The 15323-nt window shown below is 44.8% G+C and overlaps 1 protein-coding gene across 3 annotated transcripts in view; it reads right to left on the reverse strand.

The window, feature by feature from the left end:
• The window catches only part of LOC147437658 (C2 domain-containing protein At1g53590-like), a 109096-nt gene that overhangs the window by 45574 nt on the left and 48199 nt on the right, over positions 1–15323 (reverse strand). For 2 of the 3 annotated variants that reach the window (XM_086487154.1, XM_086487153.1), the window contains exons 2-3: positions 8839–8913; positions 8623–8766 (exon numbers count right to left, since the gene is read on the reverse strand). In XM_086487154.1, coding sequence (XP_086343280.1) covers positions 8623–8766; positions 8839–8913 — 219 coding nt within the window. The remainder of the gene's footprint in view (positions 1–8622; positions 8767–8838; positions 8914–15323) is intronic. The other variant, XM_086487155.1, reaches the window with a different exon arrangement.

The raw sequence follows: 15323 nt of genomic DNA on the forward strand, positions 1-15323 counted from the left end.
GCAATGACGCCAGAAGCATTGGGAACCGTGCCCCACTGTTAGACGACAGTTCAGGGCTGTTTAGGGCTGAAAACAAATAAAAAAACAGTAAATACAGCGTGCTGAATTTACTGTTTTTGGGCAGGAATCAGAGGGTTTATGCCAATAGAAGCGAGTTCCAGCAGAGGAATTGGTTTCGGGCAAGTTTTGGGGCTGTTACGCTGCCGAAATTTTACCAGAACAGGCGGTATCTAGCGGGATATAGTTAAAGGATTCTCAAGACTCTTCTTTATAATTTACCCTCCTAAAGAATAAAGAAATACCGAAAGGGGCGCCAATTATGGGGCATACAGGTTGTCGGCGTACGGTCGGAGCATTCTAGCTTCCGAGCCGTGTGTGTGCTCAAGTGTTAATTCCAGTCGCACGTTAACATTCTAAAGTGCTCTTTGTGTGTCTAAAGTAAAGAATTTCAGGTGAAAGCCAAAGCCTACCGCCCCACGGGCCAGTTTCAGATTAGAGCGGCAAGGGGAAAAGGCAAGATTGCCTTTTACCGAGATGGAAGAGTGGTAATACTGGAGCGACGCTCCACATGACGGTGCGAGACTTATGGGACCACACTCAAAGTTGCTACTTGGAATTGTAATGGATCTATGCGTCTTGATGTGGGTGCTTTTGAGGATAGTTTTACTGAAAGAGACATCATCTTCTACTCTGAGACACATCAGGCCCCTGGGCAATCTATGCTTCACATCAGTGGATACAGATGGGAGACAGCTTACAGACAGGAGACACGATCACAACACAGAGGACGGGACTCGGGGGGAGTGGCAGTGTTATTTAGAGAGGAGTTGCAGCCATTGATACATATAGCCCGCAGGGATGAGCAGGCTAGGTAAATGTGGGTGAGATTGAGAGCAGAGACAGGCAAATATCTTTACATTGCTATTTGCTACTTTCCCCCGAGTACGTCAATCTATGCATCACCCAGAGGACAGTCCCCCTTTTCTATTTTGGATGATGAAATATGGGAGTTCTCTAGAGATGGTGACATTATCATTCTAGGTGACTTTAATGCTAGGACTTCCCATCACCAGACAGTATTTTATGATACTTTGGAGGAGATGCTGAGAGAGCTAGATGTTGTAGAGACAGACCTGTCCAGACTATCACAGGATGTGGAGTATACTGAGTATGGGCGACACCTGATAGACATGGGCACTGCACATGGATTGGCCATCTTGAAAGGCCTACAGAGATTTCCCGCTACGGGAGGTTTCACATGCTTTCCGCACAGACATGGAGCCAGCACATTGGATTATGTCATGGCACCTCCGAGTCTCATCTCTAGTATCCAGGATCTCACAGTTGGGCCCAAACCGGTTGGGATGGCAGTGGATCATGCTCTTGTGTCATTGGCTATCTCCTTCCAATTTAGTGTAGCACACAGGCCACGGGTAGCAGCCCCTACTCGCTACACCTCCATGCGGGAGACGGATTCTGTATACATACACGGGATCTACAGACGCCTATGCACTGAGGAACCAGGGTGACCTTTGGAGGAGCTTACTACTATACTGACACAGACATTACATGATGCAGCAGCAGAGGCATACCCACATACCTAGCCTGAGCAGAGACGCCGTTCAGGGAGCATGCCTCAGAACAGCTGGTACGATGAGGAATGCAACAAACTAGAGCTAGAATTCAGAGGGAGGAGCTTTTGGGGGATATAACTCACAGACAGTCACAGATTGACTTCCGACGCCTGGTGCGGCGGGAAGAAGAGGGCATTTTTTGGCTCGGCTAGAGCAAGATCTATACCAGCTATTCTTGAGTCAGGACTCGCGTGAGATGTGGCGGCTCTTTCATGAGCAGCCCCCCCCCCCCCCCCCCCCCCCCCCCCCGCCATTACCTCTACAGAGACCTGGGGTCAGTACGCGTCATCTTTGTACACAGTACCTGGATAGCCGCCCCTTCCCGACCCCCCCGATCCATGCCCACACACATGTGCTTTTTTCACCGCTGAGATGGTGAAGAAAGCCATTGACAGGATGAGGACTAGGAGAGCATATGATCATGATGGCTTAGTGGTTGAGCATTTCATGCATGCCAAAGATCTACTAGCAGAGCTTCTAGCAGTTATGTTTAACTGTGCCATGTGTGAGGGCTTGCCTGATACTTGGAGCCTATCTACGATTGTACCTATCTTCAAGTCAGGAGATCCTATGGAGCTTGGGAATTATCGCACTATCATGATTGGACACACACTGGCACAGTTGTACACATCCATTCTTTAGCAGCAGTTGAGTAGATGGGCAGAGAGGGAAGGAATGCGTGCAGTTGGGCAAGCAGGGTTCAGGAGAGGCTTTTCTACTCTTGACCATATCTTGACACTCAGGGCCATCATTGAGGAGGGCAAATCTCATGGGGGACGGATCTATTGTAGCTTTGTGGACTTCAGCAAAGCCTTTGACACAGTACCCAAAGCTGATTGATGTGCAGATTACAGGAGATGAGAGTACCCAGAGAGCTCATTTGGGGAATCATGGCATTGTACAAGTAGAAGGGCATGTACGCACCTCTGAGGGACTATCTACATCGGTTCACTCCACTATTGGGGTGAAGCAGGGCTGCCCGCTCTCTCCTACTCTATTCGGTATGTATGTGGATGAGGTTTCTGACTACATTGAGAGCGATGGTGATAGAGGTGCACAGCTGGTAGGGACATGGATTCCACTTTTATTATATGCTGATGATATTGTGTTGATCTCCGAATCTCCGGAGGGGATGCAACGTCACTTGGATGCTTTGCATAGGTTTGCCCACAAAAGTGGTTTGTCTGTCAACCTTGGTAAGACCAAGATTATGATGTTTAATACCACCCCACAGTGAATCAGGAGGTCAGCACCTACATTCACTTACGGCCAGGAGACTGTGGAGTATACAGATGCTTACACTTACCTTGGAGTGGGTTTTAGCGGACCTGCATTTTCACTAAGGAGAGCAGCAGAGACCAGATTGACTAGAGCCCATGCAGCATTGGGTAAATTAGAAAGGATGTCTTCGCACGTTCAATTTCACGAGCCTCGAACAAAGCTCTGGCTCTTTGACACTTTGGTGGCTTTTGCATTTCTCTAGAGTCTATGGAGCTGAGATATGGGGACCTTCATTGGATCATCACGGGAGGTCGATGGATGGGGGAGCATGGAGAAACCTCTCGTCTCTAAGATCTCGTGGCTCATTAGAGCCAAGGCTTCAGTACCACGTACCATTATCCGAGCAGAGCTAGTGCCCCCCCCACTAGTGGTTGAGGCGCTCACCAAATCAGTCTCCTTTATACACCACATGTGGGAACTTCCCAGAGACAAATATGCTCGCCTTGCACTTGAGTCCTCTCGACAGTTAGCCATGCAGGGAGATACAGCATGCTGGTATGGGGAGATGACACCATAGGCGCATGGGTTCAGCATAGACAGGTTGCCACCCTTCCAGTACTCATTGGATGCACCATCTCTCTTACACAATCCGAAATCACCAGGCTCATCCGCGAAGACTTGACTCAGCTAGACACCAAGAGGACATGGATACAGCTAGCACAAGAGCTGGGCACGAAGATGGCTTTCTACAGAGAGCATCTTCTCCAACTTACGGAGGATGGTTTTGTGACGAGACCAAGATACATGGACACCCACTTGTCTCATGGGATACGATGTGCTATTGGCCAAATACGCACATCTTCTCACCAGCTGTGGATTGAGATTGGGAGATACAACGGAGTACCAGCAGAAAGGAGCCTGAGACAGAGTTGCATTACACATGCCGCTACTACGAGATACGAGGCCGCTTCCATTGCTTGTTTAAAGAGGGTTTTAGACCACTCTCCAGAGTCATGGGATACGAGGATCAAAGATGCCTGGGTTTGTTCTTGCTCGAACTACGCAGACACAGAGATATCCTGATGAGTGGAGAGGCTAGCCAGTCTCAGAGGCGGATCACAGATTTCTTTAGAGCAGACACTGGACAACCGTAGGAGCTACTCCCACAGCAGAACTCACATTCGTCTCACACCAGATGCACACTGATCGACCGAGCGATTGAGCTGGGAAATCCAGGCACCCACGATTGCGGAGGACTACACAACATTGACAGAGGCTACATCAAAAGATTCGGGGCACTCTGGCCAGGCATGCATGACGCCCGGTCAGACTACTGACCATGGAGGAGATTGATGAGATCCGCCAACGACCGATGCTGGATCTCCTTTGATTTAGCTATTTAGCTATCCCAGCCAGCTGCTCAATTTTCTTAGTTCACATCGACCAGCTTAGGATTCCATAGTACTTTTGTTTTGTTATATTGTTATTTTGTTACTCTGACTTTGTATCAGATCCACCACATTGTAACTTTCTGGTCTCATAGGTCACTTTGGCCTTTTGAAGACGTTAATACAACATTTCATCTCTCTCTCTCTCTCTCTCTCTCTCTCTCTCTCTCTCTCTCTCTCACACACACACACACACAAGGGAGCAAGTCCAGGGCTGCGCAACAGGTGCATGGAGGGCGTCGTCAGCTACTCGACATGACAGTTTCTCCTTGTTGTTCGTGAGTTTCAGCAATGAGGACATTCCCTTTTCTTGGGCAATGCTTTTAGGGTGCTACAACTCAAGGAGAGGGGTACAGGTACTTTATGCAAAGCCTCACACGAGGTGCATGAGGATGGATCAATCAACTAACCTCGGGGATGACGATATTTATGAGACCCCGCCTAAATCAAAAAGGCGGAGGATTTGAGAGAGCACACTATCGCCAGGTTCTGTGAAAGAAAAGAAACTTTCTAGAGTCAAAGATGACTTAATGTATGAGAAGGTACGGGTGATACTTAAGGAGGAGCTGAGCCTTTTGAGGGGTGACATTGAAAACGAGACGTGTGCAAATGCGGAGACTTAAAAAAAGCTATGTATGCAGATATGAGGAAAGAGTTGGACAAAGAGATGCTTGGTAAGCGTGACGAGATGTACACATCATTGAAGGTCGAAATGCAGACTATAATGAGGATAGTAGTGAATGTAATGGAAAGCCTGATGCAAAAAAGATATAGAGGATGCACTTGCTGCTTTTGAATCCTGGAAATAAAAATAGAAGAATGCATGAATGAAAAGGATGCATTGATCAAAGCACTTCAAGGAGAACTCGCAGCTTGTAAAAATATCCCCACAAAGGAGGAAGAAAATCAACCCTCAATGATAAAGGAGCTTGAAAGCATTAAGGAGGAGGTGAAAACTCTACGTGAAGAGGAAGAGCAGAAGGCACGAACAACCTCTCCATGGACGGAGCACCTATTCAAAACACGAGAAGGGTGATAAAGCTGAAAAGTGGATCGAGGACGCAAAGAAAGGAAAAGGAAAGATGCATGAAGCAACACCGACAATTGAGGAGCAAAAGAGGAAGATTGGAGCCCTTCATGTGCGTGTTACACGTCTCAAAGACGCTGGAAAAGTAGAAGAAGAATTGAAAGAATTCTCGCAGCATATGGACATTTTTGAACCCACACACATAAGTGCTTGGAGCGTGGGAAAGAAAGGAAGTGACGAGAAAGGAAGTTCCAAGGAAAGAGCACTCATTATACATTTCCCTACGTTGGAAGCTAGGAAGGAATTCTAGAAGAAGAGAACACTCAAGCAAACTGGGATATTTTTGGGTGATGACCTCACTCTAACACAAGTAGCACACATGCAACAAGCTGATGCCAAAGAACAAGGCAGCAAGGGAGAAAGGGGAAACTTGCTTTCTACAGGGAGGGAGAGTAGTGGTTTTGGAAAGACGCACAGCATGACGTTGCGAGACCTATGGGACCAACCTTAAAATGGCAGCATGGAATTGTAATGGATCGATGAAGCTAGATGTAGGCGCATTGAGGATAGCTTTTTTTACTCGGAGACGCATCAGACTCTTGGTGGTACATTGCCTAGAGTGATGGGATACCACTGGGAGACTACTTGTAGACAGGATGTGAGATCAACGCATAAAGGACGTGGGTCAGGAGGTGTGGCAGTCCTATTCAAGGAGGAGCTTCAGCCCCTCATTTGTATTGTTCGGAGAGATGACCAGCCAGATAAATGTGGGTCAGAGTGAGAGCGGAGACAGGGAGGCCAATCTACATTACAATATGCTATTTTGCCCCAAGCACATCTCATTATGCATCACCCAAAGGGCAGTCACCCTACATGATATTGGATGAGGACATATAGGAGTTCTCTAGGGATGGAGATGTCATTCTTCTGGGAGACTTTAATGCCAGGACAGGCCAATCTCAAACAACTTTCTACAATACCTCAAAGGAAGTGTTGAGAGAATTGGATGTCAATGATATGGGATTGGCCAGGTGTTTGCAGGATGAGGAGCACGCTGCATATGGGGGATATCTGACATACATGGGGACTGCACATGAATTAGACATCTTGAATGGCCCCAAGAGCTTTCCAGCATCGAGTGGGTTCACTTGTTTTCCTCATAGACATGGGGCTAGCACAGTAAATTATGTTTTGGCTGTTTTATACCCTCTATTTTGGACTTTACACTCAGGCCCATGCCTATCGGGGTAGCAGTAGATCATGCCCTCCTCACGTTTACCGTCTCATTCCAGTTCAGCATAGCTCGACTGACACAGATATCTACGCATACCCGATACACTTTTACTTCAGAGACTGATTCAGCCTACATAGATGGTATATAACGACACTTATGCACAGAGGATCAGGGGAGACCTCTAGAGGAGCTCACTTATATATTGACAGAGACACTGCAAGATGCAACAACAGAGGCATACCCACACACTGAGCCTAGGCAACGACGACTTTTTGGAAGCATACCGCAGAATAGCTGGTATGATGAGGAATGCAGAGAGACGAGAGCCCGACTCCAAAGGGAGGTATTCCTATGAGTCATCACTCACAAGCAGTCACGGATTGCTTTTTGGCGTTTGGTGCGACAAAAGAAGAGGGCGTTCTAGCTCGATTAGAGCAAGATTTATACCAGGTGTTTTTGAGCGAGGATTTAGGCGAGGCATGGCGACTCTTCCATGGGCATTCTCCCCCACCAATCATCACTTCTACCGAGGTATGGGGTCAATATGCATCATCTCTCTACACAGTCTCGGGCCAACCACCTCTTCCGGATCCGCTAGAGCCATCCCCACACACATGTGCTTTCTTTATTGCCGAGATGGTAAAGAAGGCCGTGTTCAACAGTGCCATGTGCGAGGGCCTACCTAATACTTGGAGTTTGTCTACTATCATACCTATCTTCAAGTCAAGGGACCCTATGGAACCTCGGAGCTACCGCACTATCATGATTGCACACATTGGCAGTAGTTGAATAGATGGGCAAAGAGAGAGGGTGTATGGGCAGCAAGACAAACGGGTTTTAGGAGAGGTTTCTCTAATCTTGATCATATTCTGACACTCAGAGCCATTATTGAGGAGAGGAAATCGCATGGAGACGGCTCTATTGTTACTTTGTGGATTTCTACAAAGCCTTCAATACGGTGCCCAAAGCTAGATTGATGCGCAGACTGCAGGAGATGGGGGTACCCGCAAAGTTGATTTGGGGGATCATGGCTCTATACAACTCAGTAGTGGGGCATGTACGCACACTAGAGGGGATTTCTGATTTGGTTCACTCCATTATCGGGGTTAAACAGGGCTGCCCGCTATCTCCTACACAATTTGGCATGTATGTGGATGAGGTTTCTGACTACATTGAGAGGGATGGTGATAGAGGAGCACAGTTGGCAGGGACATATTGTGTTGATTTCTGACTCCCCGGAAGGGATACAGCATCACTTAGATGCTTTGTACACAATTGCTAATGATAGTGGATTGTCTGTTAACCTGGAGAAAACCAAGGTTATGGTGTTTAACACCACACCACAGTGGGTCACGAGGTCAGCACCCACATTTACATGTGACCAGGAGATGGTGGAGTATACAAATGTGTGTGTATGTATATATATATATGTATATATATATATACATATATATATATATACACACACCTTCATAAGTTCAGAATAGTCTCAACTCACGAATTATAAGTGGGGATAAAACACTTATCAAACTACAAAAGCAAGGAGCACAAGAAAACCAAAAAAACAAAAAAAAAAACAAAACAAAACAAAAAACAAAAAATAATCACTTAATTTGCTACTAAACAAAACTAGATAAAACAAACCATTACTTGCTTAAAAATGTTTTCAGAAAAGGCATACGCAAAAAAAAGTTGAAGCGTCTTACTTGGCTAAAACTTGAAACGAGTACTCAACTTTAATCGAAAGAGATAAGACATCTCAAAGACTTAATCTTAGAAATCAGACTCCACACAATAACTTCTAAAGGAACAAATTCGGAAGCCCTAATATAAGCTAAAAACTAGAAATGAATACTACTAAAAACCTACGAAGAAGAGGCTGAACATAACCAAAGAAGTAAAGATCTAAACTTGACAATATGTGACCTCGAGTATCTATCTATCTAGTGTGTGTGTGTGTGTGTGTGTGTGTATAAAAATGTCATCCTAACAATTGAGTTGTATGAGACAAAGATGTGATATCACATAATAAACGTGCACGGTGTTAGAAGAACTCACAACTGTCCATGGCTTATGCTTGTCAATAAACCAAGGTAAAATAGGTTTCAAAACTTCTTTTGAGATGAATTCCTCAAGAAATTGTGGCCAAATCTTCAGAAGAGCTTGGTTTATCCAATCAGCAGATTCAAAATCAGAGAGTGGCTGCATAAACACCAGAATAAAGACAATGCAAACAAGTGGAAACTTATGAGGATTCAACCGTTTTACAATTACCCGGGCTTGAGATGCAGACCTTCTCTCCTCAAAGCGTATTTCCCTTCGAACTTTTTTCATCCGATTTCTATCCGCCTAACAAGCATAAGCATTCAACATTCTTGAATGAACATTGAGATCTTTATTCTACAAAATAGCAGTATTTCAAAAAAAAACTTACAACACATCTAAATCCTTTTGTAAACCAGTCATAGAGTTCCTTATGAACAAAAAAGCTGAGACTCATCATGATACAATTATCAGTCATAATGGCAAAAAGAGCTTCTTAACACATTTAATCATATGACTACGCTTACAAAGACTATCTACTGGAGAAGCGAAAAATATTCAATAGTTTACTTGCCAGCCTTAGTCTTTAGCACCATTTGAGCTATGCAAACAAAGGGTGCATATGGACGATGGCTATGAAAATTCAAAAAGGAAAAAGAAGATACCAAATGTATGGGCTTAATGAGTGAATATAGTGAAAGATTATTGGGTCATTTTGCATCATTAATATTTGACATCTCGGAATATAGTGAAAGATTATTGCGTAATTTTGCATCAGTAATATTTGACATTATTATGCATGTAGGGCTCCCCAATCTCGGAAAAATAAAAATCCTTTCCAAACATCTCAAATGTATAAGAAAAAGGTGCGTTTAGGAAATGAAAAGTTCCATGGAATGGAAAGTCAAGAGACTTTTCATGTCCATATAAAGAGCAGGTCGAGTGTGCATTGGTATACTTGTACTTTTCTTCTTTGCCTTTCCTGCCTTTATCGTTCTCTTCTCTTTAGAGTTTCTCCTTGCATGATATGCTTAAGAGTTTCCATGTAGGTAGTGAATTTATTTATTTTGAAGCCATTAGGAAATTTGACATTATTATGCATGTATCACTGCATGGGAATGCAAGATATGTATTCAGTACACTAAAGGAACGTTGTACACCTGATAACGTTCGTAACGTGTCTGGTGTATTCCTCCGTTCCTATTCCTTAACTGAGCTTCGGGTTATCAGCCTCACCTACAGTTTCTAGAGCACGATGTTTGAAATTCTTTTACAAAGTCCTCTCAGAACAGGTATTCTGACAGCAAAAAAAAAAATCCTTCAAGCCAAACAGGATTCCGCCACAACAACCTGCCTCCTTTCAATCAGCCACCCATTTGACTTAGCCAGTGCTCCCTTTTACTTAGAATTTGAGTGCTTGCAGATTCAGTTCCACTTGCCCTACCCAAGCCAGACAGTAGACACTCCTAGTTCTGTCTGCAGCTGGTGACTTTGGACATCCAATTGCTTGCCACGTCCTCAACTGACATCATCAAGCTCTCCAGTCTGCTACAATATTTGTGTGAGCTCGCTTTCCAGGGCTCAACTCCATGAAAGAACACTCATTGTGGTCCTTGTGGCACTCTAGAGGCCAACTCTCATCGCAAAACGTCAGAGGAACAAATCTGCATACTGATAAAGAAAGACCGGTCTTTCAATTATCTAATTGCATTGATTTAAAGATCTGTCTCATTTCTGCTTCCTCAACATGAGGAAAAAGGTGAATTCTCAATCTCGGAATGTCTGAAGGTGATACCAGAGGAACATGCTCTCCCTTAAGCTTTACATCAAAACTTTACTATGTGCATCGTGTTCCAAAAAGATCGTATTTAGATATCAATCAGTGCCCCGTCCTTGTAAGCGTCAGCGGCAACCAGCGCATAACATCCATGAAAAGGCATAATTCTTACCATAGAGGTCCCACTAATACACATATCCCTAAACATGCAATCAGAGTTTTTTAATGTAATAACTCGCATCTCATGCTCCGGACAAGCAAGAAAGGCCTGATGACAAGAGGCAATCCATTTAACGATGATACTCAACTTCTAGGAAAAATGTGGAGAGATTTTATTGCATATGCCCCTGAGTTGAAAGTGATCAAGGCTTAACTATCCCGGATCTTTCTCCATGCTCGAAATAACTTATTACCGAATCTAAAAGAACTTCCTATGTTGCCAAAAGTCTGTTGAAGATTTGGGATTCTTTTCCTCTGGATCCTCCTTTGTCTGAGTACTCTTCTCCTTCTCAGATCGTTTACGCTTCAGACAATCTGCATGTCGATCCTCCTCTTGTCTACAATGATAACTCTCTTCATAAGTGGACAGCCACAAGTCGCTTTTCAGTTTCTTTTCAAGAAAGCAAATGCTTTTCCGCGAAGAAGTCTAAGTGAGCATTAAATCCGTGCATGAGATTGCAAATGGGGACACCTCGGAAAAGAACGTGTGTGTGTGACTGTGTGTGTCCCTTGTAATGACAACACTTCTTTGGTTGAAGCTTGGGACAAGGTGGTTCGCTCTTACAAGGAAGTTGTTACATGAGAAGCCTCTTCATCGCAAGGTGCCTTTATTTTTAATCATCTGGATCCAGGTCTTGACCCACCTCCTCAGGTATCTACAGCTGGGGAGGATGTGTCGATGGGCACTGGTACTTGAGTTTTCTCCCCTTTTTCCCCATTTCCTCGCCCACTGTATATACCATATAGAATGCATAGTTCTTTGAATTGCATCTCCTATAATGTGTGTGGGTTATGCAATCACGACAAGTGGCGGCTTACCTGGCACTATGTACATACATATAAAGCAGACATTGTGGTTCTTCAAGAGCATAACCAGCATCAATTTGCAAGACAGACTTCTTACTTTGCCGACTACTGGATAGCTTATGCAGGATCAGCTGGCTATTCTCAAGTGCTTATACTTGTTCGATATGAACTCTTCCCAACCTTGGTTTTCAATGACCCGACTGGGAGATGGATGGTCATCCAATGTATTGTTAATGGGGAAGTTTTCGAATTTGGAGGATTAAATGCATAGACAGCTTCTGCAAATAGGGCACGGTTGTGGAGTGATATCTCCTCTTATTGTTGGCGTTCCAATGCCTTTCTGTGCGGGGATTTTAAGAATGCACCAAACCTTGCGGATAATACTACAAGCCATTCTCACATGCTTCATATGGAACGGCAATCATGGGACCAATTTCCTGTAATGGGCTGATTTGTGGTCCTTTTTGCATGCGACTGATCTAGGATTCACTTTTTAGCATAATGCTCAATCTATGTATCGCGCTCGGCTGGATCGCTGGTATCTTTTTCACATGCAACAATATGATGACTTTGTATGCGAGATGAGGATTGATTATGCTATGCGTCTCTCGGATCATTTTCCCGTATGCTTGAAACTTAGTTTTGGTTCTTTTGATGTCAATGATCGCCTACCCAAGAAGAGACTTTTGCATATCAATAATGCTTATCTCAAGCATGAACCTTTTCGCGCTATGATTGTGGATGTCATTCCGCCTTTGATCTCCCAGATGTATGTTGATATGGAAATAGCCTGGTTCCGCTTTGTTATGCATGTTCAATGTGTTATCTAGAATTATGGCATGGATTATTTGTCACGATTAAGAGAACAAGTTAATCAGGCAAAGGATGCTTGTAGCAGATTAATGCACATGGCTAATCATTCTTCTCTTATTGCCACTCAAATGACTGAGTCGCTTTCTGCTCGCGTTATGCTACGGCACAATGATGAGAGGAAATTGGCCAAATCGCAGACTCAAGCTCATCAACAGGCATTTGCAGATAAAGGATGTGCTTCTAAACAATTCTTCCAACATTTGCATCACTCCAGGCAGTCTCAAGCTATACGGAGAGTTAAATTACCGTCAGGGGAGTGGATCTCCACTTTCCGAGAGCTAGCACTAGCCCTACACTCTCATTACAAGATTTTTTAGGCCCCTTCTTCTCCCACAAGAGAAGCTCACCCAGCGCATCACATGTTTCTATCGCATGTTGCTCCCATTCTTTCGATTTGGCAGGCTCAAGACTTGGAAGCTGTTTTCAGTGAGTCGGAATTATATGCTAGCTTGCTTGATTTGGGTCGATGAAGAGCTCCTGGTTGGGATGGTATCTCTGTGGAATTTTTCTTGTCTTTCTGGGATTATTTGAAGCTGTCTCTGTTGTTCATGATGAATACAGCTTGGGAACATGTCACAAACTGCTAACATGTCAAAGCCCTAAAGAATGGAGCCAACTTGCAGATGCCGGCCGAGGGGCCTAAACCCTAAGAAGAACAAGTAATAGAAGAAGAAGTCCTACCAACTTATGGGGACCCCGTCCAATGGGGCCCCAACTAACATAAAGGATTAAAATAAAGCAAGACCCACACACACGAAGGAAAAGCTGGCAGAGCAGATGATGACGTGGCAGTTGTATGGAAATTCCAAAAATTGCGCTGACATGATGGCGTGGCAGACTGTACGGATTTCCGAGTTTTGCGTTGACTGCTATACAGAATTCCGTGATTTACGCTGGCAACTTTTTGGCTTTGCTTTTGGACCAAATGCTTTTGAGTTTGAAGGCTTTTTACTGTAAACTGCTTTTGGGGCCTAGGGTCTTTAAATATGAGGTTAGGGCTCATTCTCTGGCATGCTTTCTGGAGAAGGTCCAGAGTCTGGAGTACCGGCTTGTACTGGGTTGATGCAATATAAAGAAATACCGAAAGGGGCGCCAAGGTTTGGGGCCAATACTCTCTAGGGTGGAATTCCGCCACTGTGTCACTTGTCGTCTCTCTCTTTCAATTCAGTTGTTATTGAAGTGCTAAAAGTCTGTTCAGTCTGTTCTTTTCTATTCGCACGTGCTGCCCATCTTGTGATAGAACAGCAGGAATTGCCCTCCTCTTGAAAAGAAGGGTTGCTCAAGCTAATACCTAAGCATGCATTGTGTGAAGAATTCTCTCATTTGCTGTGGTATATAAATTAATGGCAAAAATGCTTGGTAACCGACTCAAGTGCTTTCTGCATGAAGGCTTGCATCAATCTCAATACGGCTTCATTCCACGACGTCAAATTACTTATAACCTCGCGAATGTCATCATTGGAATGGAATATACTCGACAGGATGTCTTGGTCATGCAGGTCGACATTGAAAAGGCATTTGATACTGTTCTTCGGGATTATATTGCGGACACCATGCAACGCTTGGGCTTTGGGCCTAGGCTATCTTGTGTGTGCTTTTCTTGTATGCACACAACACTTCTGCACGCTTGCTGGATGGATCTCTTCCAAAATCTTGTCCTTTGGGACGATCGGTAAGGCAGGGCTCCCCTCTGAGTGCTTTGCTTTATGCGATTGCTACTCATCCCTTGCTTATGTGTTTGGATTCTTTGACTTCCACTGGTACGGTTGAGTCTTCACTATTCTCCTCTCTGGAGGGAGATTCAAAGGATGCTTGTTGCTCATTCACCGATTCCTCCTGTGAATGTGGACTCTCGCTTCTCTGACTAGAATTTGGCTACTACTAGATTGAACTGCATCTTAGCTAGCAGTGTCTATGCCATCCTTCATTCTGATGTATGGATTGTGCATCAAGGTAATCAGTTGTCGTCGCTTTCAGGGTCATCCTTGTGGTGGCAACACACATTGTCTCGCATTTGGCAGAGTCATGTGCCTTTGAAGGAACGTGTTTTCTTGTGGCACTGCTTGGTGGGAGCTCTACCTGTTGGCAATGTGTTACATGCTCGGCATATTGTGCCTTCCCCCTGTCCCAGATGCCTTGAAGCTGAGGAGACCGTGCCACACTTACTGTGGCATTGTCGTCACTCCAGAGCCTTCATTCGGCAAGTGTCGACTGCTCTTCGGCTTCGTATTCCTTCCGGCTCTTTTCACAGACGCTTTTGGCTTTTTGGGGTGCTCCAGTCACCGCAATCTCAGTTTGCGGTGTTCTTCATCTGGGTCAGATTTTGGACTGTGGGCCATCTGGCACCATAGGAACTCCTTAATGTTCCAAGGCACTTCTGTTGAACCCTTTCCCTATTTCAAATTATCTCATGGTCAAGCGCTGCATTTTGCCTATGACATTGGAGACATCACTCTTGATACCTACAGGATTTACTTTGACTGTTTCTAGCCTTCGGAGCCTCATAGTGCTCCGCTTTTTGTATCCCTTTTTTTTGTGGGTTTTCCTCGCTTTGAGGTTTCCCACTTAAAATTAATCAAAGGAGATTTACAAAAAGAGTGTGTGTGTGTGTGTGTGAGAGAGAGAGAGAGAGAGAGACTTTTATTTGTGTGTGTGTGTGTGTGTGTGTGTGGTGATCGACGAATGTGTGTGTGTGTGAGCGTGATGTTGCTGCTCCTGTGGCGAGCCAGCAATCCTGCTAAGGTTTGCCCTACAGGATCTGCTCCTTGCGTGCCTTCTGCTGCTGCACGACCATCGGTTCTGCGCAACCTGCCCAAGGTTCATGACATGTGTGCCCTGCTATACTCTGCCTGTAGTGACGCTTTTAGCACCTACGTACGTCCCTTAGGGGTTCTGTCCAACTCGTCTGAGGCTGCCCGTTAGATTTGTTGTGTGTGTGGTGTGTGAGGGGCCAAAAGTTTTCAAGTAGCAGGGTTTCTGTACAGCCAACCTGTGTGTGTGTGTGTGTGTGTGTGTGTGTGTGTGTGTGTGTGTGTGTGTG

Source organism: Adiantum capillus-veneris, chromosome 17 (assembly GCF_014529385.1).
Source record: "Adiantum capillus-veneris isolate H3 chromosome 17, ASM1452938v2, whole genome shotgun sequence".
NCBI lineage: Eukaryota > Viridiplantae > Streptophyta > Polypodiopsida > Polypodiales > Pteridaceae > Adiantum > Adiantum capillus-veneris.